Source organism: Salmo salar, chromosome ssa01 (genome assembly GCF_905237065.1).
Source record: "Salmo salar chromosome ssa01, Ssal_v3.1, whole genome shotgun sequence".
NCBI classification, from domain to species: domain Eukaryota; kingdom Metazoa; phylum Chordata; class Actinopteri; order Salmoniformes; family Salmonidae; genus Salmo; species Salmo salar.
In genome coordinates this window covers 148,811,067-148,830,498 of record NC_059442.1, presented here as the reverse complement: position 1 = coordinate 148,830,498, position 19,432 = coordinate 148,811,067, and the positions used below count along the sequence as shown (strand labels likewise).

Sequence of the window (19,432 nt, the reverse complement as noted above, 5' to 3'; positions counted from 1 at the left end):
GTATTGTTAGGGCAAAAACCAAAATATGCACCCCTTGGGACCGAGTTTGGGAAATGCTACCCTAGGGACCGAGTTTGGGAAATGCTACCCAACAAATAGCAAACATAACCTTGTCCTTTTCCAATAAATAGTTAGTCTCTTAAAAGCAGTTTATTGAAGGCGACTTGTATGGCTTTGTTTCATCCGGTATTCCCACATACATCTAAACACTCGCTGAAGCAATGCAACTTTAGTCCCAAACCTCAACTGTAGTGGTTTAGACACCATTTAAAAGGCAGACTAATAGCGCAATTGAAATTTAAAAGGCAATGTTTCAACACTGCATATGTCAGCTCAAATTTCAAGTTGTGCTATACGGCGGATTTTCAGTGCTACGGATTGAATCAAACCATTTCTTACACATTCCCAATAAAAAGGTACCGCAAAACACTGCAGTGTAAGGCATATACTCAGACCAAGAACACTCAATCATTAAATCATACTGTACACTCACATTATAGCTAGCACCTTGGTTTGACATTTATCCAACATTATTGATAAAACAAATTCATACATTAAAATCACGAGGTATGGCAGGTTTAATTTGAAACTAAACTATCTACGGCAATACTAGGCTTGCCTCAAACAACTATTTGTCAACTTAGTGCAAAACATCTTGCCCTTAGCAACGTTTTAACCAAAGATTTAGTCAGAAGATTTGGGTTGCATTCTGCCCAATCCTGCACAGATTACAGTATATTGCCCTGGCACTTCTCCAGATACTGTAAGAAGCTGATCACCTGCACATACACTGAATGTGTGCCTCTAGAATGTACCCATAAATAAATAAAAATATTGCTTCAGGGCATTTGATCACAACAAACCTGTTGTCCATGACATAGGGGGTTGTGTGGCTGTGGGCACACAGCCATTAAAGACCAAATGCTTCTGCAAATTAAATTCTAATTTCAACTTCGTCAGTCTGTCCACATGATTCCAGTGGCCATTTTAAAGACAATGGCACATTTGTGAATTTGCAAAAATCAAAAATAATAAAATACAAAATCTTTTTTTCCCCCATTCAGACAATCCCACTGCACACACAGTGAATAAACAGAGTCCTTTGAGTTCCATTCTGCACAGTGTATTAACCAGTCAGATATCTCTGAGGTTAGCAGCAGACAGAAGTACTTCTCCCCCAGAGTGTCCAGCCCAAACCACTCCTTTCCAAAACTGTTCCATTAGCAGTTTTATTTCTGTTGAAATAAAATGAACAGCAGCCATCTTCTGGGTAGGAGGATGTATTGTTGCAGGCTGGATGCTCTGAGATGAAAGGAGAATGCTCACACTGGGCTAATCCTCAGCTCCCAGAATTCACTGCAGGTCCTCTATCACTAGAAGGCTCATTGTGATTGGTTGTAATGTATCTGTCACGCAGCCTCCTCTAAGTGGGACTGAGCTATTTGTGGCACATTGGCTTGAGATCTGAGAGGGAAAAAGAAACATTGAAAGTAAAGCAGTCATTAATCTTTTTCAGGAAGTGTGAACAGAGTAGCATTCTCCCTTTTAGAAGAGTCTCTGGAGTGTAGTTGTGAGCCATGAGGGTTAAGTGTAGTATACCTACTGTGAGTCAGGGGGTTATGGGTAGTGTAGGTTACCTGTTGTGGGTCATGTGACTCTGTACGAGGTGTCCGGCGGCGAGAGCGGACATCAGAGACAGTTCTCCTGCCAGGACTGTGGCACAGACCACGCTGGCCAACTGACGGGCATTATCCCCTGGACCAGTTAGACTGGCACCCTGCACACCCAGCATCTACAATGGACACGCATACGGGTTAATACATATCCTTATTGGAGGGGTTAACACACAGATACACACACACACACACACACACACAGAGTACCTGTAGACAGGATTGTTGTGGTGCCAGGTTGGTTCCCCCTCCTACAGTGCCCAGTTCTATAGAGGGCATGGTACAGCTGATATACAGGTCCTCTCCTTCAGGACCTGCTTGCTCCATCAGAGTTATACAGTTACTGCTGCCCACTGTCTGGGCTGGGTCCTGGAGAGAGAGAGGGAAGGGGGGGAGATTATATAGGACAAATATATTTTTATTGGTTTAGGTAAGACAGAATCTCAGAAGATCAGACTTTTCTTTTTAAGTACCTGTCCACAGGCAATGTAGATGGCAGCTACGATGTTAGCAGCGTGAGCATTGAAGCCTCCTATACTACCAGCCATGGCTGAGCCCACTAGATTCTTATTGATGTTCAACTCTACTAGGGCAGTAGTACTGGTCTTTAGGACCTGGAGAGACAGAGAGCATCATCTCAAAACAAAGGAAGGGGGAAATCACTGTAGTGTCTAAAATATTTGCTTCCACCAGTTCAGTTCTTCCAAGTCAGTATGTCTCAGTGTGTATGTACCCTGTGTCTCAACGTACAGACATGCTCACATTTGTTGGTACCCTTACAGCTCATTGAAATAATGCTTCATTCCTCCTGAAAAGTGATGAAATTAAAAGCTATTTTATCATGTATACTTGCATGCCTTTGGTATGTCATAGAATAAAGCAAAGAAGCTGTGAAAAGAGATGAATTATTGCTTATTCTACAGAGATATTCTAAAATGCCCCGGACACATTTGTTGGTACCCCTTAGAAAAGATAACAAATAATTAGATTAGTGATATTTGAAACTAATTAGTTTCTTTAATTAGTCTCCAATCTCGTAATCAGTGATTCAGCCTATTTAAATGGAGTAAAGTAGTCACTGTGCTGTTTGGTGTTATTGTGTGCACCACACTGAACATGGACCAGAGAAAGCAAAGCAGAGATTTGTCTGAGGAGATCAGAAAGAAAATAATAGGCAAACATGGTAAAGGTAAAGGCTACAAGACCATCTCTAAGCAGCTTGATGTTCCTGTGACAACAGTTGCAAATATTATTAAGAAGTTTAAGGTCCATGGAACTGTAGCCAACCTCCCTGGGCGCGGCCGCAAAGAAGGATAGTGTGAATGGTTGACAAAGAACCAAGGATAACTGCCAAAGAGATCCAAGGTGAAGGTACGTCTGTTTCTGATCGCACCATCCGTCGCTTTTTGAGTGAAAGTGGGCTCCATGGAAGAAGACCCAGGAGGACCACTTCTGGGAGAATGTCCTTTGGACAGATGAGTCAAAACTGGAGCTTTTTGGAAAGTCACATCAGCTCTGTTCACAGATGAAAAAATGAAGCTTTCAAAGAAAAGAACACCATACCTACAGTGAAACATGGAGGAAGCTCGGTTATGTTCTGGGGCTGCTTTACTGCGCCTGGCACAGGGTGCCTTGAATCTGTGCAGGACTATCAAGGCATTCTGGAGCGAAACGTACTACCCAGTGTCAGAAAGCTGTCCCAGGTCATGGGTCCTCCAACAGGATAATGACCCAAAACACACAGCTAAAAGCACCCAAGAATGGATAAGAACCAAACATTGGACTATTCTGAAGTGATCTTCTATGAGTCCAGATCTCAATCCTATCGAACATCTATGGAAAGAGCTGAAACTTGCAGTCTGGAGAAGGCACCCATCAAACCTGAGACAGCTGGAGCAGTTTGCTCAGGAAGAGTGGGCCAAACTACCTGTTAACAGGTGCAGAAGGCACCCATCAAACCTGAGACAGCTGGAGCAGTTTGCTCAGGAAGAGTGGGCCAAACTACCTGTTAACGGGTGCAGAAGGCACCCATCAAACCTGAGACAGCTGGAGCAGTTTGCTCAGGAAGAGTGGGCCAAACTACCTGTTAACGGGTGCAGAAGGCACCCATCAAACCTGAGACAGCTGGAGCAGTTTGCTCAGGAAGAGTGGGCCAAACTACCTGTAAACGGGTGCAGAAGGCACCCATCAAACCTGAGACAGCTGGAGCAGTTTGCTCAGGAAGAGTGGGCCAAACTACCTGTAAACAGGTGCAGAAGGCACCCATCAAACCTGAGACAGCTGGAGCAGTTTGCTCAGGAAGAGTGGGCCAAACTACCTGTTAACAGGTGCAGAAGGCACCCATAAAACCTGAGACAGCTGGAGCAGTTTGCTCAGGAAGAGTGGGCCAAACTACCTGTTAACAGGTGCAGAAGGCACCCATCAAACCTGAGACAGCTGGAGCAGTTTGCTCAGGAAGAGTGGGCCAAACTACCTGTTAACGGGTGCAGAAGGCACCCATCAAACCTGAGACAGCTGGAGCAGTTTGCTCAGGAAGAGTGGGCCAAACTACCTGTAAACAGGTGCAGAAGGCACCCATCAAACCTGAGACAGCTGGAGCAGTTTGCTCAGGAAGAGTGGGCCAAACTACCTGTTAACAGGTGCAGAAGGCACCCATCAAACCTGAGACAGCTGGAGCAGTTTGCTCAGGAAGAGTGGGCCAAACTACCTGTTAACAGGTGCAGAAGGCACCCATCAAACCTGAGACAGCTGGAGCAGTTTGCTCAGGAAGAGTGGGCCAAACTACCTGTTAACGGGTGCAGAAGGCACCCATCAAACCTGAGACAGCTGGAGCAGTTTGCTCAGGAAGAGTGGGCCAAACTACCTGTTAACAGGTGCAGAAGGCACCCATCAAACCTGAGACAGCTGGAGCAGTTTGCTCAGGAAGAGTGGGCCAAACTACCTGTTAACGGGTGCAGAAGGCACCCATCAAACCTGAGACAGCTGGAGCAGTTTGCTCAGGAAGAGTGGGCCAAACTACCTGTTAACAGGTGCAGAAGTCTCATTGAGAGCTACAGAAAACGTTTGATTGCAGTGATTGCCTCTAAAGGTTGTGCAACAAAATATTAGGTTACGGGTCCAGCTCATTTTTGTCCATGCCATTTTATTATTTACAATATTATGTTGAATAAAAAAAATCTCAAGCAAAATATGGAATAAACAATGGTGGATGCCAATTACTTTTCAAGTTATGTGAAAGAATTGTGCATTCATTTTTTGTGGAGGGGTACCAACAAATTTGAGCGTGTGTGAGTGTGCGTCTCCGTGTGTGTGGTTGTGAGTGTGGTTGTGATTGTGATTGTTGTAGCTGTAACATACCTCTCGGACCACCCTGGCGGGGACGGTGACCTCACACACAGCAGACTTTCCCCGGCCCAGGATCCAGTTCATGGCTGAAGGTTTCTTATCAGTGCAGTAGTTTCCGCTCACCGCTAGAACCTGAAGCTCAGGGAACTGCTGCTGGAGTCTGCCCACTGCCTGCTCTGTACCCTACAGACACACACAGAGACAGTTCATATGTGGTATTAGACACCAGAAACAGCATTCTTGTTAGTCCATTCCATCACCAGTAAGTAATTCCTCTGAAGAATGTAGCCTCTCTAAAATGGACACCTTTACTGCATTACCTTTTAGAATGGTAACTCACACACACACACACACAGCATAGTCTGACCTTAGAGAGCATGTTCATGCCCATGGCGTCTCCAGTGTGGGACTGGAAGCGGATGTAGAGGTTCCTCCCTGCTAGACCTACCAATAGCTTGTCCAGACGGGCAAACCTAACAGACAGAGGCAAATATGCAACTACTGTACAACAGAACAATACTATGTGACGGCCAATTTAAACTACATCATTGAGATCAGAGTAGCTAGAAGTTGCCCCCAGTCACTGACCTAGGGCCAGTTATTTTCTATAAACCACATTACGTGAGGTTACAGGTATGATTGGATAATCTGATCATTATAACATGACCCAACCTATATATTGATCTGTGTGACCCTGAGGTGACTGTGACCTTTAACCTTTGACCCTGACCTGCTGGTGTGGTCGAAGGCATCCTTGATGGTCCTGAAGCCCTCTGTGGTCTCCAGCCAGGCCTTGACCTCTACAGCCCGGCACGCTGAGGGCAGCCGTACAACAGGACCCCGCGTCATACCGTCAGCTAGCACCCTGCTGCTGCAACCGCCACTCAACTGGAGAGAGAAAGGAAGGTTAGAGGAGACACAGAGTTAGCCCACGCTAGACATATACTCTACACTCAGAGAGTTAAACTACAATAGACGTATACTTTACACTCACAGCGACGGCCCGGCATCCTCTGTTTGTGCTGGCCACAAGGCAGCCTTCTGTTGTTGCCATGGGAACATGGAACTGCTTCCCATCCAATAGGAGAGGGCCAGCAACGCCCACTGGCACGGGCATGTAGCCAATAACGTTCTCACAGCAGGTGCCCATCACCTGATAAGAGAGGAAGACATGGGATGGGTGAGGGCAGTACCACAATAGACCTTACTGGGTTGATTTCAGACCAAGGTTACTTCAACTGTCTATTTCAGTAAACGGGAGTAGCAGCAGTTGTAGTCCCTATGAGTAGGCTACCTTAGTGTAGTCATAGTCCTTGTAAGGAAGACAAGCCAAGGCAGAGGGTGATGGTAGTTTGGATGATAGCATCTCTCTCCGGATGACCACGCCCCTCTCTGGTGTTTCCATGACAGCCTCCAGCTTATAGGTCAGGATGTTCCGTGATGTCACCAGCTCCATCACCTCGGCATTGCTAAGAAAACGAGCGCCCAACTGGAAAGAGGCATATGCAGAGAGCCATAAATACATATCAATATTAACACATGCAGGGCCTTCAGAAAGTATTCAATTGAGAAAAGCTGAAATGTCTTGAGTCAGTAAGTTTTCAACCCCTTTGTTATGGCAAGCCTAAGTTAGTTCAGGAGTAAAAATGTGCAAAAAAATCTAAATTAAATTGTATTGGTCACATACACATGGTTAGCAGATGTTAATGCGAGTGTAGCGAAATGCTTGTGCTTCTAGTTCCGACAGTGCAGTAATATCTAACAATTTCCCAAAAACTACCTAATACACACAACTCTAAAGGAGTGAATGAGAATATGTCCATATAAATATATGGATGGATGAGCGATGGCCGAGCAGCATAGGCAAGGTGCAATTGATTGTATAAAATAGAGTTCATACACATATGATGAGTAATGTAAGATATGTAAACATTATTAAAGTGACATTGTTTAAAGTGACTAGTGATCCATTTATTAGTGTCCAGTGATCGGGTCTCAATGTAGGCAGCAGCCTCTCAGAGTTAGTGATTGCTGTTAAGCAGTCTGATGGCCTTGAGATGGAAGCTGTGTTTTCAGTCCCTCAGTCCCAGCTTTGATGCACCTGTACTGGCCTCGCCTTCTGGATGGTAGCAGTGTGAAGACAGTTCACACTGCCACAGGGTGGTTGTTGTCCTTGATTATCTTTTTGGCCTTCCTGTGACATCGGGTGGTGTAGGTTTCCTGGAGGGCAGGTAGTTTGCCCCCGGTGATGCGTTGTGCAGACCTCACCACCCTCTGGAGAGCCTTGTGGTTGAGCGCGGTGCAGTTGCCGTACCAGGCTGTGATACAGCCCGACAGGATGCTCTCGATTGTGCATCTGTAAAAGTTTTTCAGGGTTTTGGGTGACAAGCCAAATTTCTTCAGCCTCCTGAGGTTGAATAGGCACCATTGCGCCTTCTTCACCACACTGTCTGTGTGGGTGGACCATTTCAGTTTGTCCGTGATGTGTACACCGAGGAATTTAAGAAACCTTTCCACCTTCTCCACTGCTGTCCCTGCGATGTGGATAGGGGGGTGCTCCCTCTGCTGTTTCCTGAAGTCCACGATCATCTCCTTTGTTTTGTTGACGTTGAGTGAGAGGTTGTTTTTCCTGACATCACACTCCGAGTGCCCTCTCCTCGTTGTTGGTAATCAAGCCCACTACTGTGGTGTCGTCTGCAAACTTTGATTGAGTTGGAGGCGTACATGGCCACGCAGTCATGGGTGAACAGAGAGTACAGGAGGGGGCTGAGCACGCACTCTTGTGGGGCCCCAGTGTTGCGGGTCAGCGAAGTGGAGATGTTGTTTCCTACCTTCACCACCTGGGGGCGGCCCATCAGAAAGTCCAGTACCCAATTGCACAGAGCTGGGTTGAGACCTAGGGCCTCAAGCTTAATGACGAGTTTGGAGGGTACTATGGTGTTGAATGCTGAGCTGTAGTCAATGAACAGCATTCTTACATAGGTATACCTCTTGTCCAGATGGTAGGGCAGTGTGCAGTGTGATGGCGATTGCATCGTGGACCTGCTGGGGCGGTATGCAAACTTTAGTGGGTCTAGGGTGGCCGGTAAGGTGGAGGTGACATGATCCTTCCCTAGTCTCTCAAAGACCTTCATGATGACAGAAGTGCGTGCTACGGGGCGGTAGTCATTTAGTTCAGTTATCTTTGCCTTCTTGTGTACAGGATGGTGGCCATCTTGAAGCATGTGGGGACAGCAGACTGGGATAGGGAGCGATTGAATATGTCCGTAAACACATCAGCCAGCTGGTCTGCGCATACTCCGAGGACGCGGCTAGGGATGGGCTTAGTTTGTCTGGAAGCGTGACGTCGGTGTTCGTGACGTAGCTGGTTTTCTTTTTGTAGTCCGTAATTTCCTGTAGACCCTGCCACATACGTCTCGTGTCTGAGCCGTTGAATTGCGACTCCACTTTGTCCCTGTACCGGCATTTCGCTTGTTTGATTGCCTTGTGGAGGGAATAACTAACTGTTTATATTCAGCCATATTCCCAGACCTCTTTCCATGGTTAAATGCGGTGGTTCGCACTTTCAGTTTTGCGCAAATGCCGCCATCAATCCACGGTTTCTGGTTAGGGTAGGTTTTAATAGTCACAGTGGGTACAACATCTCCAATGTACTTCTTTATAAACTCACTCACTGAGTCAGCGCATAGATCGATGTTGTTATGGTCCGATCAGCCTCAGATATCTCAGTCCGCTTAATCAAAACAATCTTGAAGAGTGGATTCCGATTGGTCAGACCAGCGTTGAATGGTTCTAGTCACTGGTACATCCTGTTTGAGTTTCTGCCTATAAGACGGTGGGAGCAAGATGGCATCGTGGTCGGATTTGCCGAAGGGAGGGCGGTGGAGGGCTTTGTATGCATGGCCCGAAGTTAGAGTAGCAGTAATCGAGTGTATTACACCCACGCAATCAATATGCTGATAGAATTTAAGGATGTCCCTCTCAGAGCACTAAAAAAGGAAGAAGTCCTTTATCTTGGCACCAGAGCTCAAATAATTGCCACCAATACGCATACAGCCTCTCATGGAGGGCACCCTTGCAGACTGAATGGCAGCAATAATATCAGGGGCCAGGCCCATAGGAACCAAATCTCCGGCCTTGCTTGCTAAACCTGCCCAAGGACCCGGGGCAACAGGAGTTGCCACGGGTCCCCGCCTGAAAGGCAAATGATCTCCGTGAACCAAGGCTGCCTGGGCCAACGGGGAGCCACAAGAATCAATGATAATCCCTCCCTGCGCACCCTCTCCAACGTGGGCGGAATCAGAACCACTGGCGAAAACGCGTACAGGAGGGTTCCGAGGCCATTGGTGCGCCAACAGGGGGCACTCGGGTCCCACATCAAGAAAAATAGACCACTGTGCATTTTCTTGCGATGCGTAATGATCTACATCAGCCCTGCCAAAAATGGGCCATACCTGGGAAACCACCCAGGGGTGTAGCCTCCCTTCCTGAGAGACAGGGTCCCACCTGGATAAAATATCTGTACCAGAATTGAGGCAACCGGGGACATGCATCACCCAAAATGAGAGCATGTTCGCACTGCTCACCAGCAAAAGGGAATGAGCAAAGGTCAGGAGGGAGAGAGACAGTCTCTCCCCCTCTGTTGATGCACGCCAACACTGACATATTGTTGGTTCTAACCACCACAAGCCAGCCCAACAAAAGCAGGGAGAAGCACCAGGTACATCGTTAGGCACTCCGGGTAAATGATATGCAGTGGGCTCTGCACCAGTGTCGATACCCCCCCAAATCAAGTTGCCTTCATTCAGCGCACACCGATGAGTCTTTCCCGATCACCTTGCGGGATACAACTCAGCCCATGGGAGCCCACTGACAATAGACAAGGGTCCCACCACTGGGTCACGGCCCATAGGCCTGACACGGACACTCAAAGCCACCGGCTTAGGCTGCGAGATACGTCCAGGTGAGTGGCTAGCACTCAGCACTGATAGGGTCTCGTCAACAATAGCCCCACGGTAATGACTTCCATCACAGAAGCCATCATCCCAATAGGCGTAGGAACTCACGTGTGACCTAGCCAAAATTTGGCTAAGCAGAACCAGAACCCAGACACCCTCCATGGGGATAGAAAAGCTTGAGTGAGTCTAGCTTGAGACCCAGAAACAGAATGTGCTGAGATGGAGTCAGATCCACATTTTTCTGGTTTCTTATTAAGCTAGAAACTGAATACGGGAGAGCAGCAAGGATTTTTAAAATACCGCTTGCCCCCTCAACTCCGCTGCCACCAGCCAATCAGCTGTAATAGCTGGCGGATCGTGAGCATTCTGAGTTTGTAGACTGAGGTGCTTGCTGAGGTCATGTAGGTCTAGAATGGAACGCAAAGTCACATCCCTTTTCAGAACCAGGAAATACCAGTGGTACCAGCCTTCCTGGAGCTTCAACAGAGGAACCATTCGGATTGCCTGCTTCTGGAGACCGGAGGATATTTTCTCCCTCAAAACAGGAACTGAGGCCTCGGGAACAGTCGACGTGTTGACGTTACAGAAGCGTGGGGGACGCACAACAAATTGTAGCCTGTACCCTGACGTCACTGTTCAATGATCCAGGGTGACACTGCGCATGCACGCCATTGGTTGGCGCAGACAGTGAGCCTCCAGTGACCTTCCATCTGAAGGGGCGGGACGCCACCTTGTGGACTGGGAGAGATCGGTTCTTCATCCATTTCCACCACTCTTGACAACAGTGTGTGCGAATGTGGAGAAGGGACACTTTTCATCAAACTCACATGCGGGAGACAACACTTTTGACATCTGTGAACACTGTGGAACTTTGGAGTTGAAAAAAAGGTTTACCTAAAGCCCGACCCACAATGGGTCCCATGGCTCCAGCGATAAGCGATGTAGCCCGATTGACAGTACTGTCGTCACAACGAGCCTGGCTGGCACCCAGCACTGGACCGCACGTATTAAAAATAGACCCAGGGGAAAAAACATTATCATGGAGGTTACTGGGGACAGGTACTGGCTCTCCAGCTTTTGAGCACCTTGTAGACTAGCTGGGAATAGGAAAGACGGCTCTGAAAAACGGACCCCTTCTGTGGTAACAGACACATTTGTGTCAGGTAATATTCGTAATCTAATCTTATTCCCAGGAATGAAAAGCGCTGAGCTGGAGAAAGGCAGCTCATTTCTGTGTGTAGGATAATAGCATGGTCGTGTCCAACCCTGCTTGTTCCCTCAACTCCGCTACCAACCATCAATCGCCTACAGGTCCCATAGCCTTTATCACTAGAGACCTCATTAGGGACTAGTGAGATACAGGCAGGAATTAGCAATGAATCCCTGTAATGAGCCACCTATGGGGGAGGGGTGACCCGTTGTGGACAGAGTGAATCGCCCAACTTATTACTCCCACTCTGAGGAGATTGATAACCGTTGAACCCTGTGAATACCATGGAACACGTGGTACCAGAAGGGCATTAAACATGGACGAGCTTCCAACACACATTGTGCTTCTGTATAACCTGCATGAAGCCAGGCCCCCCTTATGGGCACAGAGGGCTCCGGCAATGGCTGACGTAATACCCCATATGCCGTAACAAAACGTAGGGGCACTGTCGTCACAGACATTTTTGTGGAGTGGTGCAGCTGCTCGGAGGCTACTTCCTCATAGGAGTAGCATGCAAGCCCCCGCTCTCACTACTCCCTCCAACTCCAGGAATTGAGAATAGGAATGGGGTTGCCAAAGCGCTGGGGGGACACTAGTAAGCGTTATTCACCGGAAGTTATGCATGCTAGACGACGTTAGCCAAGAGGCTCTTTAGTCTAAGCTAGCATCTTTGACTGCAGCACGGTCCGTTCAGAATAGCCAAGCGACCGGGACCTAAATCCTTCTGGGAAGAGAGGCAAGCGGTGCTTAACCAAGGCAGACACAGGCAGCAGGGGTATACCCACATCATTTATACCCACATAATTTGTTCACCCACTCGTTGAATAGCCTCACGTAAACCAGCGACACAGTGCACAGGAGCCAGGAGACATTCGACCCGACCAACGACCTGAAACGTCGCCGCAACTCAGACGAGGTACAGGCACCCGGGAGAAGAAGTCACTATCAACAACACCAAGACCCCTAAAGAATCCTACACAATTGACAAGAGAACCTCCACCGCGGACTAGTAGTGGAACAGTGCCAGCCGTCCCCTAGTCTCGTACACAAAAAAAGCAAGGGCATGCACCGAGCCGAGACATAAAAGACAACCATTACAGACATTGGGGCATGGTCGCAAACCGGCTTATTAGCCTTCGTCGTTTCGGTCACGTTAGCGATCTTACTTATTGCTATAGCCAGGCAAATTGAAGAATAACTAATTGTTTGTGATTAGGAAACTTATGAGAACCATACAAACTTCAGCACACAACGTCCAGGGGGTGAGCAAGCTCTACCAATTATGGACCGTTTGCGCAATGCAAAACAGTCTTGTGTTCCAATTGTTTTAATAGCGTGAAAAGCGGAATATTTGAAGGAATGATTCCGAGCCTCACGCTTATCACCTGTGGAAGAAGAGGCTTCCAGCGAGGTGCAGATTATATTGGCCTTGTCAGGCGTGATTGTAGAACCTTCAACCAAAGTCACGATAGTGCAACTCCCCATAGTATGTTGTACCGAAGTTGACTGACTGAAAAGGAACCGTGTTTAAGTATTGTGAGCAAAGAATGGTAATATTTCTAAGTGTTGAGTGGTTGTGCTGTGTTTTAATACAGTTGTGTTTAACATAGTATGGTGCTGGATCCTGAGCGTAGTTGTGTAAAGGGGAAGCTCACCTCAGGGTTTCTGAGGATGGACAGACACTGGTCCAGGGAGCGGGGCTGGGAGGGGGGGTTGGGGAGAGACGTAGTTGTGTCTGGAGTTGGGGTAAAGAAAGAAGGTGGGGGGGGGGGCACTGTCCCCTAAACTCTGAGGAAGAGGTCCATTCAGAGAGAAGGGACCGTTCTGCACCATTGAGGCCACCAGGGGTTGAATCACCTCAACTACAGAAAGAAAGAGAGTGAGTGAGAGAGAAAGAGAGTGAGTGAGGAAGAAAGTAGAGGGGAGAGAGACATAACAATGAGACCAACAGACTTATACATTTACATTTTAGTCATTTAGCAGACGCTCTTATCCAGAGCGACTTACAGTAGTGAATGCATACATTTCATATATTTTATTTTTTTCTGTGCTGGCCCCCCGTGGGAATCGAACCCACAACCCTGGTGTTGCAAACACCATGCTCTACCAACTGAGCTACAGGGAAGGCTGTAAATTATAAACAGAGGAGTCTCAAAACAAATCAAGCACAATAACCTTGGCTCAGCTTACCTCTTTCCTCTTTGGCTGCTATGTTAGAATCAGTTTTAGCCAAAGGGTTTGGGGTGCTGTTGGTTGTCGGGGATATTTTAACAGGTGCAGGATCCCTCCTGCAGCAGTCCTCAGCCCCCTTATGGCTCAGTGCAGGGGCGGAGATAGAGTTGGAGATGGGGCTTTTTAGGGACAACTCTGTCTCAGCCGGCTCAAAGAAGACGTACTTCACAGCCAGCAGCAGAGCCAGACCCAGGGTTATCACCTGCTCCAGCTCCATACTAACAAGAGAAGAGAGAGCTGAAAAACTTTACAAGATTTTGCTTTCACAGATTCAGTTTCTTTTTTATTTATTTAACTAGGCAAGTCAGTTAAGAACAAATTCTTATTTTCAATGACGGCCTAGAAACAGTGGGTTAATTGCCTTGTTCAGGGGCAGAACGACAGATTTTTTAACTTGTCAGCTCAGGGATTGGATCAAGCAACCTTTCGGTTACTGGCCCAACGCTCTAACCACTAGGCTACCTGCCGCCCCAGTTGAGGCTGAGTCACCAAGAACAGAAGGGCAGAGGGAGAATGTTCTAGAAATAGTCCAGTCCACCACCCAGAGGCGGGAGTGGTGATATAATGACTTACCTGGTGAGCGGTATTGGCCAGAGAGTGAAGTCTTGGTCCATCCTCTGGACTGTAGGCCCATCGAGAGCTAGACTACTGCTGGCGCCCTCCACTGTCCGGTTCTGACCTGGCTGCTCTGACACCAGACGACTGTGGGCATGGACCAGAACCAGACCTAGAGACTACAGGAAGAGAAGAGTCCACATTCTTTATGCACATATTCATTATGCTGTTCTTTCTCCAATGTGACCATGCGATCTTGACTGTCTGGGTTACGGTTGTTAACTAAGGGTTTGGGGTAGTGCTAAGGTTGGTCAATTTTTACCATGATTATTTTAACCCTCTGTGTAACAGGGTTTGGTTTGTTGTCCTCCTCTTCAGCCATAACACGGGCAAAGTGACTCAGCTGCCAGACGGGACGGCCCTCGCGGCTCTCCCTGGACAGCTACACGCACACACACAGGGAGAAAGAGGTGAGGAGATGTTACACACACACACGTCTGAAAAGCCTCCCTTCACATGCCGACTCTTATCTTAAAGACCAGAGAGAACAGACACACACAAGCTCAAACGCAGACACACACAATTTCAGACACACCTCAGAATCTTTATTCCTGTGCCCATCCTTACCTCGAGGACCAGGGAGACGCAGGCAGGGAAGAAGGTCATGAAGACAAAGTAGTTGGCCAGGACAGACATGCAGCCGAAACAACACATCATCTCCAGCTGACGCACACCTGACATGGTGCCCACTCCAATGACCAGACACTCCACCAAGGCATCCAGGGTGAAGGTAGGTCCCAGGATAGCCATGCCCTGAGAGATGTTTTCTCTCACCTCTTCCTATATAGAAAAACACACATCTAGGTTAAGATTTCCCTTTACATAAACCACTAAATCCCATTGATTTAAAGAATCTCTGTTCCGCTGGTCAAGAGTGCAGCTCCGGTATAAAAGTTAGTTCAGAAGTCTCACATCAGCAAAGCTATGATAATAGTGAGTTACTCCAAAAATGCCAGTAGCCAGCCACTGTTTCTTGAGACAACAGTTGAGTCCCAATATTCTTTCTTGGCTTCCCAGAGATGTGTGGGCAGTCTGGGCACCATAGATATACATATATTAGTGTTTTATGTATTCTGTGGAAGGCACTGAGAGAGGTTGCTTACCTGTGAGTTGGAGCTAAGGGCAAACTTGGCCAGGGTACAGGCCTTGGACAGGTCAATGAGGAGCAGGAAGAATGGCAGAGCTTCACTGAGGAGAGAAAACACAGTTACGTTTCATAAAGGGGTTCTGGATAACATGTAAGACAAGTGTAAGGACTGGGATAGGGATTTGACATTTGACTGTTTGAGTACTCACTTTTTTTTTTTTTCAGAGTTCTCAAAAAATAAGAATAAATCGGGTATTTTTAGAACAATGCCCGCACTGTGAAAAAAATGTGCACATGTATCTATACTGAACAAAAATAAAAACAACAATTTAATTGATTTTACTGAGTTAGTTCATATGAGGAAATCAGTCAATTTAATTCAATTAATTAGGCCCTAATCTATGGATTACACATGACTGGGAATAAAGATATGCATCAGTTGGTCACATACCTTTAAAAAATAAAAAGGGCCTCAAAATGGGCATCAGGATCTCGTCATGTAATTTTTGGCGTTCAAACTGAGATCGATAAAATGCAATTGTGTTAGTTATCCGTAGCTTATGCCTACCCATACCATAACCCCACCGCCACCAAATTCACTAAAATGATGTTAGAGGCAGTTTATGGTAGAGACATTAATATTAAATTCGCTGGAAACAGCTCTGCTGGACATTCCTGCAGTCAGCATGTCAATTGCATGCTTTATCAAAACTTGAGACGTCTGTGGCATTGTGTTTTGTGTTACAAAACGGCACCTTTTAGAGTGGACTTTTATTGCCCCCGTGTGTAATGATCATGCCATTTTAATCAGCTTCTTGATATGCCACACCTGTCAGGTGGATGTCTTATCTTGGCAAAGAAGAAATGCTCACTAACAGGGATGTAAACAAATCTGTGAACAACATTTGAGAGAAATACACCTTCCTGGGATCTTTTATTTCAGCTCATGAAGCACGGAGCCAACACTTTACATGTTGCATTGATATTTTTGTTTGATGTATATGCCAACAGTGGCTAATTTATAATAACTACTACAAATAAATCCTAATTTCCCCAAAATATCAATAAAAACAAGTTCAAGATCAAATTACCGAAACTTTAAAATAAACTGGTTATATTATATATTGTAAAACAATCTCCAAAAAGGTAGTAACCTCAGCAGTGGAGCTTGCTTGTAGAAGCTTATGGAATAGCCTTGTTTTGTTAATTTAGCAGACAAGACACACTCATTTCCTGAGCGCTTACCAGTCATGACACACCTATTTTATAGTAGGGATGCACGATAAATCGGTGAACATATCGGAATCGGCCGATATTAGCTAAAAATGCCAACATCGGTATCGGCTCATGTCTAGTTTAACGCCGATGTACAAAACCGATGTCAAAGCTGACGTGTATAACTGTATAACGTAGGTACATGCCGTAATGACGCCACGTAAAGTGTTGTGCAACACAGCATTCATAACCTAGCCCACAAAGTCTGCTGTGTGGATCAAGCAGTCATTTGAAAGAGTAGGACATTTTCAGCGAGATAACTCAAAAGGCGAAATCCATTAAAGCCAATATAATGAAATGAATTGCCCTTGACAATCAACCGTTCTCTGTTGTGGGTGATGTTGTCTTTCGCCGACTGGTCGAGCACCAGTACACACTATCATGTGAGCTATTTTTCAGATGTTGCCCTACGGGAGTTACACAGTAATAGCGTCACTGCTATTAGCTTCAAGATATACATACTATGGAACGCCGTTTGGGTCTTTACGTGTCAAAAAAGATACAGTAGCACTGTCAAAGCTGTACAAAGAAGTCTGCAAACAACCAAACACCGGCCACGAATGATGTGTTTACAATACCACGTTGGTAATAAAGTATAATTTGTTCAAACGCAACTTCTGGGATACCTAGCTAGCACCAATACAACCAGCCTGAAAACAACGACCAGTAGAAACTGTATTCATTTTCATTATTCTTAGCAATGATTTAGGAATCCGTGTAAGTATTAGCTAGGTTGCCACTTGTTCGCTTATTGAAATTGAACTTCAGTTCATGAAAATAAATGGCTAGCCAGCTAATTATCCCTGTTGCCCAAAGCTAACGTTATAAGCATCCAGCTAACTTCATCTGGCTAGTGAGGCTCGACCGGACTTGGTTGTGTTGTGAAGCTAGCCACAATAACGATTAGGCACAATAGAGGAATTTGCGGTTTGCATTCAAAAAAGAAAAGCGTAATTGACAGTGATGCAAATGAATACAAATAGTGGAATTATGCCATACATTTATTTTGAAGGCTAACCTCAAAGTCACTGTACTAGAATGCATAAAAGGCCACTAACATTTTTAGTATCGGGTATTGTTTTTTTTGCCGAGGAAAATATCGGATATCGGTCAAAAATGTATCATATCGGTGCATCACTATTTTATAGTAAAAAATATTATGTAATATAACAAAATAAAATAGGACAGAATATTGTGAAGTGTTGCGCATCTCACATCTGGAAAAGTTATTCTCAAAGCCGGTTAGGCGAGTCAAGTAAGAGGATGCTTACTTTAGGCCTGTCAACTCTTTCCCCAGGAAGTGAATGACCACGGTGCTGAAGACAAAGCTGGAGAATACTGTGAAGAGACCCGCTATACCTAGAGGCAACACAGAACAGACCATAACATATTAACAAATCATAACATACATCATCAGGTGGGTGTTAGTTACATGTGCATGTACACAAGACAATAGATGTTTGTATTGTTACAGTTCTTGTGAAATGAGACTTACCAAGGATGTACTTGGAGCCCAGCTGTCGAAGGTTCTGGAACTGAAAGTAGATGTACACGATGGCCATGCAGCGTGTCACCGTTAGAATGATTACATCACTGTTTAGGATTCTCTGTAGAAGGAGAAAGCATTCTATTTAATATTCTTTCCAAACATGACTGATGTCTTTGCTGTGGTGGTGTCACAGCAGCTTTTAGACGCAACACTAATCTTGGTAGACTAGAATAAAACATAATAATTGTCCTAGATGGTCCACATTCTATTGTGTGCCAGGCCAGCTCACCTCCTGTAGTTTGGGACAGCCATTGCTCCAGCTGCAGATTTGGTCGCTAGTGGCCAGGTTGTTCATGGACATGAGACAGACGGTCAGGGCAATGGTGCCCACAATCACCTCCCAGGGGTGAGACGCCACCATCAGGCCATGCAGCCTGAACACCCCATTCAACATGGTGGATACACACCGGGTTAACACCTGGCTGGGGTCACTGGGGAAGCACGGCGAAAAAGTAACATGGTCACTCACACACACAACGTTCTTGGTCACTGAGTGACTTACCTTAAAAAAACGAACCCCCTAACCCTGTTAATTAACATGTTTCAAAACAAGACTGAAAAAAAGCACACACCCACCCCTTGGCTAACCTTAGCTTTATGAGTTATGACTAGGCAAGAGTAACAACATAACTAGCTAGCAAAGGAGCTAACGTTAGCTACAGTAACTAGTAAACAATACAAACAGCAAACGTATAACTAACCAGCTGTGACCACCATAACGTAACTGTCAGTTGTAGTTGACATATCTCACTACATCGTTCATTAACTTGCGTATCTGACAGCATGGTAAGTTAACTAGTAGTAGTTAGCAGCAGTATCGTTAGCTTGCTAATTTACTAGCTGTCACTCCCAGCCCAAGTCCAGTGTGACTGTGAATGTCTCGAATCACTCGAGATCAAGGTCATTTTATGCCACGCTATTATAAAATCAACCACTCACAACATTAATTTTAACTTAATCGCTTACATGTAAGAGCAACAAAAAAAAGTACCTTCATTTAAGAGTCGTGTATGTCCAACTGACCCATCCACAGGCACACGGCTAGTTGTCTGATGTAATCCGCTCACAAAAAATGGCGAAAGAGGAAATCGTCTGGTTACTGCGTCAAATGGTGGGCGTGGTTAAAACGTAGGGCCTTAGCTCAGAGTAGTGCCGCCTTCACATGTTGTCGGAACAAGGAAATGTCCGACTTGCTGAATCCATGAACGCGGCACGTATATAACCACAAACTGTTAGCAAGTCGGAAATGTCCTAGTAGCGACTAGCACATGAATGCAGCATAGGTCTGAAGACTCATGTAAATAAGGTATTTATGTTTTTTATTAAAACGTTTTATAAACCTGTTTTCGGTTTGTCATTATGGGGTATTGTGTGTAGATCGATGAGGGAAAATTAATTTAATACATTTTACAATAAGGCTGTAACGTAACAAAATGTGGAAAAGGGAAGGGTAATACTTTCCAAATACACCGTATATATTAAATGTTT

At 45.9% G+C, this 19,432-nt stretch overlaps 1 protein-coding gene across 1 annotated transcript; it reads right to left on the bottom strand.

Annotated features, from left to right (window-relative positions):
* Positions 1–135: 135 nt before the first annotated feature.
* On the bottom strand, positions 136–18,978 carry hmdh (3-hydroxy-3-methylglutaryl-coenzyme A reductase). Its single transcript, NM_001173919.1, is given in 19 exon segments — positions 136–1,464; positions 1,638–1,792; positions 1,884–2,042; positions 2,147–2,287; positions 5,031–5,491; positions 5,749–5,906; positions 6,013–6,171; positions 6,313–6,507; positions 12,842–12,947; positions 12,949–13,048; positions 13,377–13,636; positions 13,992–14,152; positions 14,296–14,415; positions 14,601–14,813; positions 15,137–15,221; positions 17,667–17,754; positions 17,891–18,002; positions 18,174–18,375; positions 18,936–18,978. Coding segments are annotated over 14 exon segments (2,079 nt in total). The 5' UTR covers positions 18,339–18,375; positions 18,936–18,978; the 3' UTR covers positions 136–1,464; positions 1,638–1,792; positions 1,884–2,042; positions 2,147–2,287; positions 5,031–5,334.
* Positions 18,979–19,432: the final 454 nt, after the last annotated feature.